Source organism: Hemiscyllium ocellatum, chromosome 30 (genome assembly GCF_020745735.1).
Source record: "Hemiscyllium ocellatum isolate sHemOce1 chromosome 30, sHemOce1.pat.X.cur, whole genome shotgun sequence".
Classification (NCBI taxonomy): Eukaryota; Metazoa; Chordata; class Chondrichthyes; order Orectolobiformes; family Hemiscylliidae; genus Hemiscyllium; species Hemiscyllium ocellatum.
The window spans coordinates 35,224,276-35,245,609 of record NC_083430.1 but is presented as its reverse complement, the minus strand read 5'-3'; the positions used below and the strand labels follow the sequence as shown (position 1 = coordinate 35,245,609).

General features: G+C 43.6%; 1 protein-coding gene across 3 annotated transcripts in view; it reads left to right on the top strand.

Moving 5' to 3' along the window:
* LOC132830133 (arf-GAP with SH3 domain, ANK repeat and PH domain-containing protein 2-like) overlaps window positions 1-14,358 on the top strand; it is an 86,103-nt gene extending 71,745 nt beyond the window's left edge. For 2 of the 3 annotated variants that reach the window (XM_060847637.1, XM_060847636.1), the window contains 9 exons: window positions 2,376-2,443; window positions 2,550-2,657; window positions 5,200-5,443; window positions 6,126-6,224; window positions 6,756-6,990; window positions 8,210-8,271; window positions 9,315-9,424; window positions 11,626-11,748; window positions 13,004-14,358. In XM_060847637.1, the coding sequence (XP_060703620.1) occupies window positions 2,376-2,443; window positions 2,550-2,657; window positions 5,200-5,443; window positions 6,126-6,224; window positions 6,756-6,990; window positions 8,210-8,271; window positions 9,315-9,424; window positions 11,626-11,748; window positions 13,004-13,078 (1,124 nt within the window). In that variant the 3' untranslated portion in view covers window positions 13,079-14,358. The remainder of the gene's footprint in view (window positions 1-2,375; window positions 2,444-2,549; window positions 2,658-5,199; window positions 5,444-6,125; window positions 6,225-6,755; window positions 6,991-8,209; window positions 8,272-9,314; window positions 9,425-11,625; window positions 11,749-13,003) is intronic. The other variant, XM_060847638.1, reaches the window with a different exon arrangement.
* Window positions 14,359-21,334: the final 6,976 nt, after the last annotated feature.

Genomic DNA, 21,334 nt, shown 5'->3' with positions numbered 1-21,334 from the left:
CTTCTGGTCAATTTCGAGGAATAAGTGCAATGTAATTCCCAGCTTTAGTGTGTACTGAATTGTGGTGAAGAGTTGCTTTAATGGTGTGGAGGGCTTCTGGGGTTCCATTGGCTTGTTTTCACCAACATCGCTCCTTGGCAAAGGGAAGCCCTGATGTTCTGTGTGCATTGCAAAAGGGAAAAGAAAAATCCCACACCAGTAAGTGGACTGTTCCATCGTTCTCAGAGGTTGAGTTACCAGCTCACGGATAGCATTGTACATCTCTGCTCTGTCCCTCCCATCCAGTCCCATGTAGTTTCTCACCATAGGAACACGAAATAAGAACTGGAGTAGGCCATTCATCCACAACTGATGTGACATCCTTCAAGTCCACATTCCCAACCTTTTTTCCTCATATCTATACATTTACCTTGACCTTAAATGTTCAGGAGGGACCACACAGTCACTGGTGACTGCTATATATCTTAACCCCATTCACCAGGCTTGAATGGGGTTCCATTATCCTGAATATATTGCCAAGCTAAAATCAATCCTGGCTTTGAAATCACCGATTGGCCACTACCTCAAGAGCTTTGTTCTGAGAGGTTAGTTTTAAAGATCCATTATTCTCCATGTGTAGAAATGCTTCCTACCAGACTCTTGGACAGCTAGCTATGACCTCAATGTTACAGCCCCTAGTTCTAGTCTTACCCACCAGAGAAAAGACAGTCAGCACTCCCTTTTCAAGTGGCTCAGTTTTAACATTCATCAGATACTGGGGCAAATATTTGTGTTGGGAGTTTTGTTCTGGTGTTTTTTCCACTTCAGGTGCATTGCAGGATTGCATGGCACTAACTGTGCCACATTGGAGTGGGCACCTGCTCTTCCTGGCTTTGTCTTGATGCCCCTTCCTGGTGCAGATTATCCTCCTAGCATTTCAACTTAAACCTGTTCTTGCTCCGAAGTTACTCCTCCTGCTTGTCTCCAATCATTTTCCCGAGCCCTTGTTCCCAGCCATGCCTCTGGAGAAGGAAGCAGGGGTTAGCACTGTCAATTCACAATAGGGTGAGGGTGCACAGTGCACAGCAAACTGCAACTACAGCGAGCAAGGTCATTGGCAACTGGGATGTGGGAAAGAGTTGACGTATTTCATACTTTTAAAATTTATTTTTTACTTTATTACAAATGTATTTCATGTTACAACTGTCAGAACTTAGCAATTATGGTACTTGAAGCCATAATATTTAATAAAACTAAAATAAAGCAACTGTTGGCAATCTGAAATAGAAACAAAATGGTGGAGAAGATCAGCAAGTCTTGACAGCATGTGGAGGGAGGAAAAATGTTAATGTTTAGAGTCTGACATGACATTTATTCGGTTTGTATTATATTTTCAATGACTTTTTTTTTCCCTGAGAGAAAAGGTCTTTTCAGAGTTTAACTGTGTATCAGTTGTAATGGGAGACTGGTTTTCTTATCGTTTCACTTGACATTCAGGAACGCCAATGCCACATTCAGTAAGGACGTTGATGTTACTCAATGTTTCCTTTGTCTTAACTAGGTCAAGCTCAATTGGATCAATCCCCTTTTAACCTTTTTGAGGGATGCAAACCAGGCCTGTGCAACCTGCCACCTGTCTTTATCAGCTCAGCATTGCCTTGGTGAATCTGTACTGTGTATACTGTCTGAGGCCAGGAGCTCACCACCATTTGCACGTGTAAATAAATGAACCAAAACATGAATGCAAGGAGAGAACTTTCTTGCTGAAGAGGACATAAAGGATGTAAATTTGTTTCCAGACTGATGGGAAAATAGCCCCGGATGGGAACAGAAAATTAATGCAGGCCATTCAGCCCTTTTGAGGCTGTTGCTTCATTCAGTTAGTTTCTGGCTGATTTTGTTTGTCCCTCAGTTCTATCTGGCCTGTTGCCTGCTTTATTGTTATGTCCCTCAGTGCCCTTCCTCGCTCCACAAAATCCACTGAATAGGTTTAGAATATCCTAAATATTCTAATCTTCTTCAGCCCTGCCCCAATCCCAGTCCTGCCATGGGGATAGGTATTTGACAGGGAGAGAAGTAGGGTTGGGATTTGTTTTGGATGAATAACTCCTGCAAAGAGGCGTCACAGCGAGGAGGGTGAAGGACAAATCTCTACACTCCCAAACTCTTCCTTTATTGACTTCTGTCCTCCTGTGAGGAATTGCCTCGTGACCATACTCAATGACAGAATGATGTTCTGAGCGCAGAGAGTTGTGAGAGCTGATCTGCCCGCCCCACCCCCCAACCTCAACACAAAATGTCCTGTTCTTAGTTTTGACTGTGATTCTGAATGAGGCCCTAGCCAGAGATTGGTTTTTGTTTTTGATTAACACTTTCACCCTCTCATCCTGTTGAAGGTAATGCGGCTGGAGAGACTGCCTTGGACATTGCAAAGAAATTCAACCACTCCCGTTGCGAGGAACTGGTACACTCCTTTATTTTTCAGTCTTGAGTTGTGTTTTTTTTTTAAAATCCAGTTTATTGTGGATTTGAAGCATGAGTTGAGCAGTCTTTTAACACTTTGATTACAGCTTGATCAAGCACTGTCTGGGAAGTTTAACCCTCCTGTTCACGTGGAGTACGACTGGCTAGTGCAACAAGACTTTTCTTACGACAGTGAGGACGACTTGGAGGAAAAGGTGACATATCCTGGTCTTGTGTTCTCTCTCTTGTTACCTCTATCTTTTCACTTTGATCTGTAGAATTCAGTCTCAAGATGCACCGGTAGGGCCTCAGCTCATGTACTGGGTGTAATTCTGTGCACCAGCCCCCTTCCTTTTTAAGGAAGCACTTCAAGATCTTGTAGAGAGTCCAGAAGGAGACCAGGCCAGACATTGGCTCAGGAGGACAGAGGTGGTCAGGAAGAAATTCAATCGAGGGGTTCAAAATCATGAAGGGCTTTGATAGAGGGAGAGACTGCTGACAGTAACAAAGATTAGGGGATGCACATTTAAGGTGATGGGAACAAAAATAAAGGTAAACAGGATAAAAACGCAGTTACATTAATACGATTTGCTGCCTGAAATGATGGAAGCTGATTGCAACTTTGAAAAAGAGCTGGGAGTGAAGGAGAACTTTTTTTTATTCTGGGCTTGAAGGAAATGTTAGAGAACGGGGTCAAAATAATACTGGATGGTCAAACTGAGATTGTCCTGTGTCTCCTTCGATGATGCCCTGATCGCACGAGATGGGAGAGAGAAGGCTTCTCCAAAGTGCTGTATTCAGATGGTGTGCTGGACAGTATGGCGTAGGCAAGAATGATGTAGCTTCACTTTCCTCCTGCATTCCCTGAGCTCAGCGCTCCAATCAATCTGAATATAGAAAAACAAAGAAGGATGCCTTGTAGGTGGCATTCAGGGATGGCATGGTGGCTCAGCAATTAGCACTGCTGCCTCACAGCACCGGGACCCAGGTTCGATACCACCCCACTGGTGACTGTCTGTGTGGAGTTTGCACATTCTCCCCATGTCCGCATGGGTTTCCTCCGGGTGCTCCGGTTTCCTCCCACAGTCCAAAGATGTGCAGGTCAGGCGGATGGGCCATGCTAAATTGCCTGTAGCGTCCAGGGATGTGCCGGCTGGGTGGATTAGCTATGGGAAATGCAGGGATGGATCTGGGTGGGATGGTCCTCGGAAGGTCAATGTAGACTCGATGGGCCAAATGGCCAGCATTCACGCTGTCGGGATTCTATGATTCCTGTCTGAACCTATGAACTCTGGGTTCAAGTCCCATTCAAGATCAAGGGATGGTGCTGCTAAAACACGGACTTGTTAATCCATCCGATATTTACCAATGGCAGGCAGCGAGAACAGGAAAGATTCCTGGTCAGTCAAAGTGATGGAGCATTTCCGTCACGATCCATCATTTCAGGCTATCTAAAAGTGATGTCACCATAGCAACCTGGGCTCCTTCTGGAGAGGGGAGTTGGAGGGGTCAGTTGGGGTGGGAGTGGACACAACAAAAATTCACAGCATTAGAGCAGGGACCATCTTATTCCAAACTGATATTTACCCCTTAACATCACTAAAAGCAGATTACTCGATTGTGTATGTCTTTGAGTGTCCTGCTGCATTTCCTACATTGCAAAAGTGGTTTTACTTCACAATTACCTGTAATTTGCATTGGGACATACTGAAGTTGTGAAAGTCTCTGTACAAATTCAAATCTTTCTTGCACAATCCCAATGCAGAATGCAACCTCTAAATCTGCTGCCCTCATGTGGTAGATCAGTGTCACTGTCCAGTTACAGAAGAAAGGTTTGAGTTTTCAGTACTGTGTTCCTCCATCACCTCAATCCTTTCTGTACCTTCCCTCCTTCTTTTCATTGCAGAGTACCATAATGTAGATAGTGTTCAGATTTGGAAAATCTCCTTTGTAAAAATCACTGAGGGTTTATGAGTATGGAAAATACTGTGATGGGGGATGTAATGGTGCTGACCAGTTGTTGGGTTTTAAAATTGACTGTGATGGAGTGATTGAACTTTTCTCTTCTGTAACTTGAAGGCACATGTTAAGTTAAACTAGTGCAGACTCAGCACAAAGCAGAGTTCAAGTGATTCCCTTCAGGTTCCTGTGAACCCCAATATGGTACTGAACCAACATGTATTGTAACGTTAAGGACTAATAGGTGGGAGGGGGGACAAAATTTGGGGGGGGGGGGGGGCGGAATTGCCTTTGGGATACATAGAAGTCCACTTCACCCTCTGGTGGCTTTCTTAACTGAGTTAGAAGTTTTTGAACTCCCATTTCAGGAGTGGAGTGTATAAAGAGGCTGCTGTGACGATTAGGCACTGCACTGTTACCTACTGTACAGAGCTTCAAATTAAGCCATTGACAAGCTTGTCTCAGTTAGTTGTTCAGGTGGTTATTGATGTAACTCGTAAACTGCTTGACCTCAAAACTGATGCTAAATCACCCACCCCACTCCCCCCCAATTCCCTCAGCCAGTAGGAAAAATGTGCTTATTTGTTTGGTTTCTGTTTGTGTGATCTTCCTGATCATTTGCAAATTAACAGTCACTGCAACTTGAAGCGAAATGTACTCATTCCGTGCACAGTGTTTTGAGATTGAATACAATTCTATCTGTCTCCGAGGCCTCAAGCCAAGGCTGTTTGTTGTTAACCTTGGTGAGCACCTCAGTCACTTTGGCTTCTATATTGTTCTTTTCATCCCCCTGTCCAGGTCAGTCCTTTGCAAAGGTCATTCAAATCCATTGGCCAACTCTCTCCTCCGATTGCTTCCATCACATCTCCACCATTTGGGAACCACAGCCCTTCTGGCTCCAAGAAGGAAAGATGGAGTTTCACTGGCTCCAATATTGTGAATGAGACGTACGGAGCAGTGGTCCTTCCCTCCAAGGCATCTGCTCATTCACCAACCAGCAACACCACGCCACCACCACTGCCTGTCAAAACCTTCACCAGGGGTGAGTGCTCCACAGGAATGGTCAGGAATATGGGTTTGGGGGAGGTGGGAGGGGAATTTAATGGCACACTGGCTTTTCAGTGCCCGCAGAATTGAACAATGTCTCCTCTCTGCCTCTTGCCTGTAAAGGGTCCAATATGACATGGCTTGGGTCCATCCCATCTCACGGACATTGCATAATGTTCAAACACTGACACAGGTCCATGACAGGATATATGTTCCACATCAACCTCCTCCCAGCTCTCAGAACAGACAATATAGAAACAGGAGTAAGCCATTCAGCCCCTTGAGTGCCCTGCTGTTCGATATGATAGTGGCTGATTTTAGACATCAGCTCTACTTTCCATCCAAATTTTCATACCCTTTGATTCCCTTTACTGTCCAAAAATCAAAGTAAACCCCAGGGTAGGGAATGTTAAAGATTCACCACCTATTTCTTTCTCCCTCCTGTATTTATCAAACTTCTCATTAAATACATCCATGTCTTTCACCTTGTTTATTTGCAGTATTGAGTTCCATGTTAGCAGTCCAATGATAGCTTGCCCTGAATTAATTACTGGACTTATTAATGATTAGTATTACGTTTAAAGATTTAATATTTGCTTCATTATGAAAACACCACTTTATGTTTAGTCTGTACAACACTTCTGATGAAAAGGATTACATGGAATTTCTTCCTGTAGCTGGGTCCGTTGATGGACAGAACAAACGATGCTCCCTTGGGAACGGTCCTGTACTTGCCCCATCACCGAGTCATGGGATCACACCTGCCAAAGCGCCAGGTAATCTGTTTCTTTCACTCGAGTTTCACGGTGACATTACAGGCTAACTCCGCCTGTGAAATGTTTGCAACTTTTCAGGTGTTGAACTGACATGAAAGAACACTTATTCTTAAGGTTGGGAATTTTGGCTTTTCTCGGGGTTAGGCTGGGTCCACCAGTAGGCATCAGTGCTCGGTTGGAAGTTAGGCTTGGCCTACTAGATTCAGGCCTAGTGCCAAATCTGGTTGCTGCGAGTTTTGTCAAGACAGATCTGGCAAGAACATACTCCAAAAGCAGGGAAACAGTCATTTTAATGCTAAAGCAATATACTGTTGATATTAGAAATATAAAAACCAGAATTGCTGGAAATGCTAAACAGGATAGGTCACACGTGCAGAGAGAGAAGGAGCATTCTTCTTTCCAGTTAATGGTTTTCCTGTTGAAATGAAACATTGGACAGAACTTCCTTCTCTGACTGGGGTGAGCTGGGATGCTACGATTTGAACCCGAACAGGCTGACAATTTCACCATGTTTTTGTTCATTTAATCCAGGACGCCCGGACATGCTTTGGAGACACTCCATTGGTGGATCGAGCGAGATCTCGAGCTCTCAGACCAAGTCAAACTCTCAGACCAGAATGTCCTATCACTGGGGAAGTCAGACACTGCCTGAGGTGCCGGACTGCAGGAGGCAAGGGTCACAGAGTAAAGCACCCCTTCAGAACACAGAGCAGCACCATCCCCCCAGCCACCCAGTGCCAGCACCAGAGCCCCCACTGTCGGTGAGGTAGGAACTCCACACACTGTACCCCATGGAGTACTTAGCGAACTCCACGGCCCCCCCCCCACCGGCTGAAATAAAAGCACAATACTGCGGATGCTGGAGATCTGAAATCAAACGAAAAGCTGCTAGAAAAACTCAGCAGGTCTGGCAGCATCTGCAGTGTGAGAAATATGGCTAATGTTTTGAGTCTGGTGTTTCTAATGTGCCGTCTATTCTGAAGCAGAAACCGAGTCCAAGGAGTGATTTATTTCTCATTGAGACACAGTTATCAATTGCCTTTCTATGTTTATGGAGCTAAGTGGGGAATTCAGTGGGAGTTACTTAGACAAGGTCAAGTGGTCTCTGTATGGAAGGGAGTATTGTCCTATTTAGTGTGCGCTATTCCGAGAATAGTTGCTGATTTTGATGAGGCGGGGGGACCTAATGGAAGACATCAGTGTCAATGCCTTTTACCTTCAGTTCTGCGGCTCAGACCGTTGTTTGGTTGGGGGTGGTAGGTGGGAGCAAGGATTCAGGAAATGGTGGGTTTGGTTCCTTGATCCCTGGTTTTACAAGGGTGGGGTGGGGAATTTGTTTTCCTGTTTGCACTCCGGATGCTGTTCTAGCCCCCACCAGCATCGGTCCTCTATTTGGACAGGAGGCTCTGCCTTGACCACCTGGAAACCGATTAGATTAGAATCTCAGAACAGACCGTCTTGCCAAATCTCTGTGCCCAAAATGCACATACATTGCCTTTTAGCTGCTGTCTTTGAAATCTCCTGACCTTGAGAAACAGACTGAAGCTTTGACACTGAGCCACAATAAGGAGACACCAAGACAGCTTGGCAAAATCTTGGTCAACGATCTCTGTCCTTGGGAAGAGAGAAGGAGTTAGAGATGTTTAGGGAAGGAATGACTCGGTTTCGGGTCCAGCAAGTGGAAGACAAGGCCACCGATGGTGGAAAATAGTATAAATCCAGGAATGTGCAAGAGATCAGATTTTGAGCTGAGAGATCCAAAGGTCTCTGAGGAATAGTGGAGGAGGTCACCAGGATTGAGCCGAGAAAGGCCATGCAGGAATTTGAACACAAGGGCAAACATTTTCAACCTCTCCAAACTGGGAGCCAGCACAGGTTCATGAGCACACAGTTGATGGGTGATTTTGTTCAGTACAGTCTGTGCTGAGATCTCTGAGGAAGTCATCACTTCTTTTCAAATTAAAAAAAACCTCATTTCTTTGCAGTCCTAACCGTGTAACGTTCACCAGAAAACCCAGCAGAGAAGAGGGAGTAAAGAAGCCAAGAGGTAGGTTGTATAGTTACCTTCCAGCTGTGTATCTGTTCTTGAAATTTCTGTCAAATGTATACACTGCCTCAAGGAATATCTCATAACAAATGAGGAAGAGGTTAAGAAGATGTTCCTAAACTCCATTGCATTAATGTTGGTATTTTGTGTTTTGCAGTTTTATTTGTAGCATGATAATGAGGGAAAAAAGCCAGGCATCCATCTTCATTCAAGCACAGTCTGATTCGTCTGCTTATTGGTTAAATGGGCTTGTGTCCATTTTTATTTTTCCCTGATGGTTTCTGTTGGAAAGCTGCTAACAACAATGTAAAGCCAATTGCATTAAGGCACTATAGGTTCACACTTGCTCCACTAATATTTGTAGAACTTCTCTTAACCATTAGAGAGTTCATCGATTAGGCAACCAGGTTAAAACCAGATTAGGTAAAATCAAGGACTGCAGATGCTGGAAACCAGAGTCTCGATTAGAGTGGTGCTGGAAAAGCACAGCAGGTCAGGCAGCATCTGAGGAGCTGGAAAATCGATGTTTCGGGCAAAATCCTTTCATCACGATTTTCCTGCTCCTCGGATGCTGCCTGGCCTGCTGTGCTTTTCCAGCACCACTCTAATCTAAAACCCGAATAGATCAGTCAGGAAGAGTGCAAGTTGGAGTTTGTAAGTTAACAGGAAATGCTTATTGCATTGTCTTTTTAAACTTTAAATCTCTGCACCCAGTATATAGCAACTATGTCAACCCCAGTCAAATAGGCTAGCTTCCTCTTAATGCATCTGTTGAGTGGTTTAAATTTCACCTGATCACTCAACTAAGCACTCAGACCTGGTTAATACTGCTCGGGGAATACTGTTGGGCAAGGGTGGGAAGGAAGAGAACACAGGGGAATGGGGGTGCGGGGGCAATGTCTTTTCAGATTATTGAGAAAAAGTAAGGAACACTTTGGACGAATGGGGTCAATCTTTCAATGGACTACCATATGCTCAATGGGCTGAATGATTCCATGGAAATAAATCCTGTTCAAATCTTGTTTCTCATTTCCCTGCAAAAGGGGAATACCTCTCGCCGACAGACTCGAGTTCAAGGAGTCGGGAAGATGTTTATATTGTTCCAGAAAGCTCCAAACCAATCCCTGTGCCGCTGCCGAGGAGGTCAGTTGGGGTGAGTTGTTCTGTATTGCACAAGCAGTTGGCAAATACTAGAAAGTTCTGCCATATCCCAACAGCACTTGGTTTCCCCAGTGTGTGCTGGTATTTTTACATGTATGTAGTACTTAGGAGCTCTTGTTGTTCAGTATGCAGAGCCCCTGTCTCTCAGCCTGGAGCTCCAGTCCCACTCCATAGAATCATAGAATCCCTACAGTATGGAAACAGGCCATTCAGCCCAACAAGTCTACATCTATCCTCTGAAGAGCATCCCACCCAGACCCATTTCCCTACCCTGTTACTCTGTATTTCCTATGACTAAAGCAACTAGCCTACACATCCCTGAACAATATGGGCAATCTAGCATGCCAGTTCACCTAATCTGCATGTCTTTGGACTGTAGGAGGAAATTGGAGCAGACATGGGGAGAATGTGCAAACTCCACACAGTCACCCAGGGCTGGAATTGAACCTAGGTCCCTGACGCTGTGAGGCAGCAGTGCTAACCACTGAGCCACCATGCTGTGCACACCCTCCTCCATTCACTCTCCCCGCTCCCCCCCCCCCAACCCCTCCAGCTGGCCTTGTTGGTCATGGAAAGTGTGTTCCTGGCATGATAACCAGCCTTATTGATCCTTAAACATTACTCCACCAACATCTCAAAGTAGAAGGATAATGGTCAAGTTAGAAAGTTCCCCAGTCTAATCCAGACTTCCTCTTCCCTGAACCTTTCAATATTGCTGTTCTCAAGCAACTGAATCCCACAACAAATCCCAGCATACAGGTTTCTGACACTTCCTTTTCTCCCAACACATGAATGTCCTAAGTAAGAGTAGAAGTAGATCATTGGCCCTTTGTAAGGCTTTAAGGTTATCAATAAGATCAGTAAGATCAGGACTGATCTGTGTTTAGAATTCCACATTCCTGTATTTCCCTGATTAATATTAAGATTTTTGTTAAGTAAGACACTTGATCTCCTCTGCCTTTGTTCTTCCTGCCAAAGTGAACAAGTTCACATTATCCCACATCATATACCATCCACTAAAGTTTTGCCCGCTCACTTGACCTATTTGTATCTTGAGCAACCATCTTATATCTTTGCAATGTATGTGCTATTTGAAAATGTAGCTCCTATGTCTTTACTCCTCTCATCTAAATCATCTGAAGGAAATAGTATAAGGTTGAGACCTTTTGTCCCTTGCAGCAGTTGTAGTGTCATTGAGATGTACGACACGGAAACAGACCCTTTCACACAACTCGCCCATGTCGCCCAGATATCTCAACCTAATCTGGTCCCACTTGTCAGCACCCGGCCCATATCCCTCTAAACCCTTCCTATTCATATACCCATCCAGATGCCTTTCAAATGTTGCAATTGAACCAGCCTCCACCACTTCCTCTGGCAGCTTGTTCCATACACATACCACCTTCTGCGTGGAAAAGTAACCCCTTAGGTTCCAAATAAATCTTTCCCCATCACCCTAAATCTATGCCCTCTAACTTCCTTTTGCACATTTACCAATGTTTTCTCATCTCAATTTGTTTCTACTGTTTGATATAACGCATTTTTTCACACTTGATCCCTTGGACCCACTATTTAGTTTAAAATCCCCACCACTTCCCTGCGAGTGCTGTTCACAAAAGCAATGGCATGCGCATGGTTCGGGTGCAGACTGGCCCAACACTACAGTGCGTCTGTCCATGTCTGCTGGGCCTTCCTCCAGCTGCTCCTGTTTCCTCCCACAGGAGAAAGTGAGGACTGCAGATACTGGAGATCAGAGTCGAGAGTGTGGTGCTGGAAAAGCACAGCAGGTCAGGCAACGCCCGAGGATCAGGAGAATCAATGTTTTGAGCATAAGCCCATCATCGGGAATGAGGCTCATTCTCCTACAGTCCACAGCTGTACAGAATAGGTGGATTGGCCTTGCTAAATTGGCCATAGTGTCCAGGGATGTGCAGATTATGTGGGTTAGCCATGGGAAATGCTGAGTTACAGGGATAGGGTGGAGGGGGGCGAGGTGTGGATGGGATGCTCTTCGGAGGGTCAGTTCAGCCTCAGTAGGCTGAGTGGCCTCTTTCTGTGTGGTTCTGCCACTGTATGGCAGCTAGCGGATGGGGCAATAAATGTCAGTGATGCCCATATCTCGAAGATTTGTAACATGGAGAGACCCCCCTCTGGGTTTTGTATTGTCGAGTGCCGTGTGTGTTATTTCCACAGGTGAAGCTGAAGCAGAAGCGAGTGAAGGCAATCCTGGACTGTACAGCGGACCATCCCGATGAGCTGACCTTTAGTAAGGGGGAGGTCATTGTTGTGACTGGAGAAGAAGATTCATTTTGGTGGGTGAGTGTCTGCCTTTGCAAAATCTCCTTGTGTTGCTAAATAAACTTGTGACTCCTGCATACAGTTGAGACAGAATTGGGATCAGTGAACAAATGCCTTCACATTGAGAGAATTGCTTCATGTACCCATTGCATATCTCACAACAACTTGTATTTGTATAGCACATTTCAGAGCATTTCACGGGAATGTTATCAAATAAGATTTGTCAGAGAGCCACATAAGGTCATGAGTAATATACAGCTGACACAGAATGGATTCAGTTAATTGCTGTCAACTACACCTAGCCAATTATATACAGGTGACCAAAAGAAGGATTTCCAATTGCCTCACTCGCTTCCTTCTAAGATGGTGAGGGGTTTAGGGAGAAAGTTTGGCAGCTGAAGGCAAAGTAGTCAGGGGTGTAGCAAGAGAAAAATGGGTGCCTAAGTCCTGTATTGGAGGTGAATTAACTTGTAAATAGGAAGTAAAGAAAAACTTGTATTTATACAACTCATTTGATAATCTTTACGACTAAGTGCTTCACAGACAACTAAATACTTTTGAAAATGTGCGTCTGGGAAATCCGAAAGCTTGAGCAACACCAATGCAATAAACGTTCAGAATTAAAGATGTGTTTGATGAGAAATAATTGTTGGCTAGGTCACCATAGAGATGTCCTTGCTCTTTTTTTCAAAATAGTGCCATGGGGGGATGTTTTCTATTTGCCTGAGAAGGTGTTCAGAGCCTTGTTTTAATGCCTTGACTGAAGCATGGGTAGATTTCCTTGTATTCAGACTCTTTTTGAGGTGGGGGCAGGAATTTCACAGGTGGTGCTATGCCCACTGGACGTTCTTTATGTATAGATCTTGTTAGAGTGTGCCAGGCAGCTATTGGGCTGTAAAACACCTCACACAGTAGCTCCAGCCTATTCACAGCCTCCACGATAAAGATTGTGTAGGAACTTCACCAGTTCATGTTTTTGTTTGTCATATGTAGCTCAGGTTTCCTGAAGCTAGTTTTGGCAGTGATTACAATTATCCTGTTTAAGGATGGTCATTTCCACATTGACCAGGAATCCAGCTACTCACCAGTGAAGCTGCATTAAACCTGGTCTTGAACTATAGCGTAGTTAGTTTATATCAGTTATCAGAGCCATTTTAGTCAGGCGTCAACAGAGGAAGGCAGCATGGAAGTGAATCTCTTCAACCATTTTAAAGCAGTAATAAATTGCTCATTATGTGTTGATCTTAATTGCTCAATTTGGCTTCTTTTGCAGGTCGGACATGTAGAAGGAGACAAATCACGATCGGGAGCCTTCCCAGTGGACTATGTCCATCTCTTGTCTGAATGAAGAGCTCCCTGCTCATAGGAGGAGTTTTGAGAGCACTTGACTTTGCAAACTACTCAGGAAGCCATTCGGAATGCTTGGGATGAGGCCGGATGCCTTTGCTCAGGATATCAGCTTGGCTACCTTCTGATAGGATGCCCTTTGAGGAACTTCAAAGATCCTATTCTTATTGGTATCATGGAAAAGTCCTGGACATTGCAACTGAGCTTGACTCAGACTTGTAAACAATTTGAGTGTTGGCCAGGCTTCAGCCTATCGTATCCAACGTCTGATTTTGTATTTAGCACCTATTCCTTTTGTGTATTGCAATTTATGGATTTATAAATTTGTCTTAGGCTGAATGGACTATGGGCTGGCACTGTTGAACAATAGCATTTAATGTCTAGCCTGAGCAATATATTCCACAAGGGTAGTTTGGGCCCAAGGTTGAGGATTATGGTGGGGAGAATGCAAAGGATTTGAAGGGTGAAGACACTAAAAGATGAACCTAGCTTTACTGAGGAAAGCGATATGTATTGGTGAGGCAAGGTTCCCTGCACTTAAACAGAGGGTCAAAAACATTTGGAACTGCAAACCTATAGCACGTGTACTGCAGCGACCGAAGAAGGTGCCTTATCACCACCACCTACTTCAGCAATTAGGGATGGGTAATGAATACTGTCTTTTGGCAGGGAGCCTCACATCCCATTGAAAAATAATTAAAGGTGGGACCACATACCATGCAGAGACTGAAAACTTATTGCACAACTTTAGTGCAAAACAGAAGCTGAATGCTGCATTAAATGGTGGGAGTAGTAGGGTCTTGCAGTGTTTTGAACTGAAATGTTTATTGCACAAGTTAAATTGCTGTATGTTAACCGAGTGTTATATTGCACAGTGTGAGAGGAGGGAAGAAGGGATACCAATATAGGAAAACTATAAATGCATCAATTGAAGTTAAATCTTTAATACACTCCACTGACCATCAAAGATCAAACCTGCCTGGAAGCTGCTGGAGCTTTTGCAAAATTTAAAGTTGTTTGGAGCGGGTCATCACTTCTTAAGAAGGAGACAACCATACAAGTGTGCATGCATTAAGCACACCCTGCATTCTAAAATCCTGCCTTTTAACAGAATCCTTCTGTTTACAGCCACACAAACTGGAACTAGGAATGATGAATAATTTGATTTTGGGAGAATTCCAGTGTCATTTTGTTTCTGTGACTCGAGGATTCATTGCAATGTCTCTTTCTTTATAGTATTTTTTAATTGACAGTGTTTAAATAAATTTTGTCAAAATGTTGCATTCTGTGAAGTTAAATAGACAATGAAAGGGGATGGGGGAACGGCTGGAAGAGGGAGCAGGGGAATGGATGAGACGTAGTGTGGCATGAAGACAGCCATCACTTAGTTTCTTGTAATCTTTATTTTCGACATCAGGCCATGATTGAGAGGAATGTTCGGAAGTACATCTCCTGCCTCTTGTTCAGCAAATGATCACTATCAGAAATTCCCTCTTTTTGTAGCCGCTCCCCCCCACCCCCCAACAAAAGTGTCCCCTATCATTCCACGTTTTTGGCGGTTTAGATTTTGGTCAGATGTCCTTCTAAAGACTGCAGTGCCCAAAAATTGACATCTAGGAAGTCAGATATCATCTGTATTGACACATCTGACTATAAAACCATCGGAGTGGAATCAGGCCATTCGGCCCAGTGAGTCTGCTCTAACATTAATTTGATATATTTCTCAGCCCCATTCTCCTTCCTTTTCTCCATAACCTTTAATCCCCTTATTAATCAAGAATCTGTCTATCCCTGTCGTAAATACACTTAGTGACCTAGCTCCACAGCCTTCTGCAGCAATGAGTTCCACAGATTCACCACCCTTTTGCTGAAGAAAGTCCTCCTCAACTCCATTCTAAAGTTTGCTCCGTCACTTTGTGCATCAGGTCTTAGTCTCTCCTACTAGTAGAAACATCTTCTCCATGTCCAGGCCTCTCAGTATTCTCGAAGTTTAAATCTGATCCCCTCTCATCTTTCTAAACTTTGAGTACAGACTCAGAGTCCTCAAACACTCCTCCTATGACTAGCCCTTCATCTCTATGATCATTCTTCATTCTTCTAATGTTCTCTGGACCCCCTCCAATGCTTGAACCATAAAAACTGTTTATGAAGGAGAGTGATCTCACTCTGAAGACAGCACTTGTAAAAATCTTAATGAGCGTACAGCATGAGAAGTTTCTTTATAGAGCTGTACTGAGCCGAGAGATAAAGCAAAATACACTGTTTGGCTGTACAGCAAGTTCAGTGTCATATGAAGATCATGGACGAGAACTGATTATGATAGATCAATAAAATATTGTCACCATATTGCAAGTTAAGCTCCATACCTCGAAAAAGAAACAGTATTTGCTTGCAAAGGTGTTCATTGCTGGTATTCTATTCTGTACTTAACCCTTGCTCCTGCATCATCCCAGGATTCCTCAGCTCTTCAGTCGCTGGTGTGCCTTCAGCTGCCTCAGCATTTCACTGTGAAATGCACAACCTTCTGTATCCCTCTTTCTTTCTCGTTTTTGAGATACTACTTAACTTGGTCAAGGAGGATACTTCATTCACCTTCCCTAACATCTCCCCGTATGTAAAACTGTTTGATAATATTCCTGTGAAATGTCTCCGATGTTTTCACTGTGTTGTGTGTGGGAGACTGGGCAGAATGGTGAGGCTGCTGATGAGCTGCTACTCAAGCAGTTGCTGCAGGTGAAGATTCTCGTGTACATTGCTGTTAAAAAGACAGCTCTGGAATTTGATGCAGTGCTGATATTTCAAAGGAATAGTTATGGCTGAGGTTTTAGATTAAGTTGTCAGCTTGTTTCCTAGCAGAAAGTAATAATGATACGCTGTAGAACAACAGAAATTCCCACCAAGCGAGTTACCTGTTTAAAAATTTCTCTCCTGAATCCTTTTACTGAGTGGGGCTGTTGGCAATCAGTCTGTTTCTCAGCTATACTTTACATATATTTCTCTTTTGAGCCTATGGCTCTATTTGGACATACGATTGTTTTCTGAATGTGAGACATCTGAATATCAAACTGTCTCTACTCCATTTGCAAAATGCTAATTAAGTAATAGACTTGCTCAGGAATGGAATGTAAAGATCTGGCAATCATTTACAACTTAATGCAGCCCTTTCCAGGTATTGGAGTGCCATCTGCAAGTAACTCTCCAGTTCACATGCCATCCTGACTTGGAACTAGATTGATGTTCAATCAATGATGCTGAGTCAGAGTTCTGGAGCTGCCTCCCTCACTGTCCTGTGCTTACACGACATGGTCCACAACAGTTCAAGATGAAGGCTCATCACTGTCTTGTCAAGGACAATTTATGGATTTGACAATTGGAATTAAATGCATTTAAAAATTCTCACATGGTCATAGAGGTCTACAGCACAGAAAAAGGCCCTCTGTGTACAAATTCTCAAGTACAAAATGTGTCCTCGTGCTTAGAAAGCGAATGTAATGTTGTCATTTATCTCAAGAGGGTTAGTATATAAAAGCAGCAATGTGCTTCTGCGACTTTTAGGCCCCATTTAGAATACTGTGTCCAATTTTGGGCCCACACATCAGAAAGGACATACTGGCACTGGAGCATGCCCAGCGGAGATTCACACGGATGATCCCTGGAATGGTAGGCTGAGGATCCTGGATTGTATTCATTAGAGTTTAGAAGGTTGAGGGGAGGTCTAATAGAAACTTACAAGATAATGCATGGCTGAGAAAGGCTGGGAAGTTGTTTTTGTTAGGCAGGGAGACTAGGACCCGTGGGCACAGCCTTAGAATTAGACAGAGTTAATTTAGAACGGAATTGAGGAGCCATTTCTTCAGCGAGAGAATGGTGGGCCTGTGGAATTCATTGCCACAGAGTGCAGTGGAGACCGGGACATTAAATGTCTTCACAGCAGAGATTGCTAAATTCTTGATCTCACAAGGAATTAAGGGCTACAGGGAGAGTGCAGTTAAGTGGAGGTGAAATGCCCATCAGCCATGATTAAATGGCGAAGTGGACGCGATGGGCTGAATGACCTTACTTTCACTTACTGTTACACCTGAAGCAAATCTCCTTCACAAATCAGTGCACCTGTTACTCAGTTGACATTTGTCTCAATGGGCCGAGGAGTAGCAGATGGAGTTTAATTTAGATAATAAGGTAAATGTGAGACGCTGCTTTTTGGAAAGGCAAATAAGGGCAGGACTTCTACACTTACTGACAAGGTCCTGGGGAGTGTTGCTGAACAAAGAGACCTTGGAGTGCAGGTTCATAGTTCCTTGAAAGTGGAGTTGCAGATGGTTAGGATAAGGCGTTTAGTATTCTTACCTTTATTGGTCAGAGTATTGAGAATAGGAGTTGGGAGGTCATGTTGCAGCTATAGAAGTCATTGTTTAGGTCACTTTTGGAGTACTGTGTTTATTTACGTTGTAGCTCATTCCCTACATGCACCACCCTCTGCCTGAAAAAGATGCCCCTTGGGTCCATTTCAAATCTTTCCCCTCTCACCTTAAACCTATGCCTTCTAGTTTTAGAATCGTCCACCTGTCATAGAGATGTACGGCATGGAAACAGACCCTTTGGTCCAACCCGTCCATGCTGACCAGATATCCCAACCCAATTTAGTCCCACATGCCAGCACCCAGCCCATATCCCTCCAAACACTTCCTATTCATATACCCATCCAAATGCCTCTTAAATGTTGCAATTGAACCAGCATCCCCCACTTCCTCTGGCAACTCATTCCATACACTTACCACCCTCTGCATGAAAAAGTTGCCCCATAGGTTTCTATATCTTTCCCCTCTCATTCTAAACCTATGCCCTCTAGTTCTGGACTCCCCGACCCCAGGGAAAAGATTTTGTATAATAACCATATCCATGCCCCTCATAATTTTGTAAACCTCTATCAGGTTACCCCTCAGCTTCCGACGCTCCAGGGAAAACAGCCCCAGCCTATTCAGCCTCTCCCTATAGCTCAAATCCTCCAACCATGGCAACATTCTTGTAAATCTTTTCTGAACACTTTCAAGTTTCACAGCATCTTTCCAATAGGAAGGAGACCAGATTTGCACGGAATTTCCAACAGTGGCCTAACCAATGTCCTGTACAGCCACAACATGACCTCTCAACTCCTGTACTCAATACTCTACCAATAAAGGAAAACATACCCAATGTCTCCTTCACTATTCTATCTACCTGCGAATCTACTTTCAAAAAGCTGGGAACCTGCACTCCAAGGTCTGTTTGTTCAGCAACACTCCCTAGGACCTTACCATTAAGTGTATAACTCCTGCTAAGATTTGCTTTCTCAAAATGCAGCATCTCACATTTATCTGAATTAAACTCCATCTGCCACTCCTCAGCCCATTGGCCCATCTGGTCAAGATCCTGTTGTAATCTGGGTAACCCTCTTCGCTGTCCACTACATCTCCAATTTTGGTGTCATCTGCAAACTTACTAACTGTACCTCTTTTGCTTACATCCAAATCATTTATGTGAATGAAAAAAAGTAGAGGACCTAGCATCGATCCTTGTGGCACTCCACTGGTCACAGGCCTCCAGTCTGAAAAACAACCCTCCACCACCATCCTCTGTCTTCTACCTTTAGGCCAGTTCTGTATCCAAATGGCTAGTTCTTCCTGTATTCCATGAGATCTAACCTTGCTAATCAGCCTCCCATGGGAAACCTTGTTGAATGCCTTACTGAAGTCCATATAGATCACATCTACCGCTCTGCCCTCATCAATCTTCTTTGTTACTTCCTCAAAAAAACTCAATCAAGTTTGTGAGACATGGTTTCCATGCACAAAGCCATGTTGACTATCCCTATCCATGTTTCTCATGATTTTATAAATCTCCATAAGGTCCGTTAGCCTCCAATGCTCCAGGATGGATTACAATTAGTTCTTACCTTACTACAGAGTAAGGAGCTAGTTGATTGTGGTGGTGAAGGTCATAACTATGCTAATATTTAACAATAGAGATGTTGACATGTAAATAGGAGCAGTAGTAGTACATTTGGCCCTTTAAGCCTGATTTGCCACATGATTATGGCTGATCATTCAACTCAATCCCCTGTTCATGCTTTTACCTTGTACCCTTTTATTCATTTAGCAACAAAATCTTAGCTCCTCCTTGAAAACATTCATTTGATTTGGCCTCAACTGCTTTTCTGTGGCAGAGAATTCCAGTGATGGATCATTTTGAGTGAATCGTGAAGAATAGCACACTCAGACAAAGTTAGAATTTGTGCAATATTTGACATGGCCTTGATTCAGGAGATAAGGATGTAGAATTGATTTGGATGGTGATAAGGAATAGTCAGAGAGTAAATTGTTAGAGCGAATGGTCTCTAAGCCCCTAACTAACTATAATGTGGGACAAAGTATACAAGAAGAAATATTGGGATTATTTTCCAATGTTATCATACAGCTCTGGAACTGGTTCAACTCGAGGCTGGGCCATGATGCCACAGGAGACCTCAGACCCATTGTATGCTTGTGATAAAAGGATGGCAATAATTATGGGTAGCTTTATCAACATATGAACTGGAACAATCAGATTTGCAGTCGTAGCCTGGGTGAATTGTTTGTAGAATGTTTCGACCAGAATGTATTCAAACAACACTAATTGTAACTAACCAGGGAGCATTTTATGTTAGACTTAGAAACGTGGGGTGGGGTTGAGGGGTGGGAGGCAGATAAAATGAAGTTAAGCTACTGATTAGGCTTCATCTAATTGAAGGAAGAAATGGCTGAGAGGCCTAAATGGACTGTAGTTCCTCTGAATCTATGAGAGAGCCCCAATTTGGTGAAACCATTAATATTAAACAGCTACTGATAAGGCTCTTGAGAAGATGGATATTACCCCATTACCCTTTGACTACTGGGAGACTTTTCCCCACCTGGAGAGTAGAGCACTCAGGGTCATAGTTCTGGATTTAAAGGACTGACTATTTAATAGTGAGCTGATGAGGAATTCATTCCGAGGATTGCGAAGGCTTGGAATTCTGTACAGATCTCAGTGGGTAGTTTTTGCGTATTCTCACTTCTGATGGACTTTTGGTCATGGGAGATGGCAGTAAAGGGATGAGGAAAAGTCAAGTATGGTCCAATTGAATGCTACGTTAAGTTTGAGGGGTCATTTGGCTTTCTCCTCCTCTGAAACGAACACACTGTGCAGAATGATATAAATATGGTGAAACAGTTTGTCCTGTTTTGCCCTTCCCCCTTAAAAACTGTTACTTAATTACCCCCCCATTCCTCCAGATTCACGCAGGCTGCTGTCCATATGACATCATGCAGGCGCAGCCAGACATAGCCCAGATATGAGTGTGTTTCAGTTTGCTCCTCATCAGACACTACTTTATCATTTGCACAATAAAGCAGCATATGATTAGAAAGAGTAATGAGCATCTGCCTTTGCAAATGACAGACCAGCAGCGTGGTTCAAACGTAGATTAGACATCAGCTCTGATTCCAAATATCACGACTCCTCTTTCTGTATATTCCTTAATTACTTGTCAGGGGAATGAAGATGGGGACAGATGTGGGCCATTCTGCCTCTCCAGCTTGTTTTGTCTGATGCTTTGCATTTGCATTTTGAGGGCTTGAAAGAGGCTTTTCTTTTTAACTGCTAGTGCCACATCTAGGATCATTTAGTAACCAAGCTCTGTTGAAAATGCAAAGTAAGGGGATCATGATTTAAAGTTTTTAAACGTGGACCCCGTGACAGTCTTGTATATATTCACCACCTACACAGATAAAAGACCGAGACAGTGCGAGCCAGCTGAGCTGAGTTCAGTGGCGAAGGACAAAGCTCATTCTAGCTACAGCTTTTAATTTTCACAAAAAAGACAGGTGCATCATCAAAATACAGTTTTGTTTCAATGTTAATTTCAACAGATGGGCAGCAGTTGGAGATGGTGGCAATGACCTATTTGTGAGCCAAATAGAAACAGCCCCGCCGCAATGATCCTGTAGATTGATGTACATCTGGTCTCTTTTTAAATTGTGGATGTGAGTAATTGAAAAGAGATTGGAGGGAGTGAGGACCAGTGCGCGCCTTTTATTTTGATCCAAATTTCTTCCTCTTCTGACACTCGTTCACATTGAGGTTACAATTCTACAGTTATTGGCAATCCTTCAGTTTGATTGCTGTTTGCAATCAATGGTATTTACGCTCTGATTAAAGTCAGCTCCTAAGTGTCTGCTGCTGAAGCTTTTATTTTGGTTTT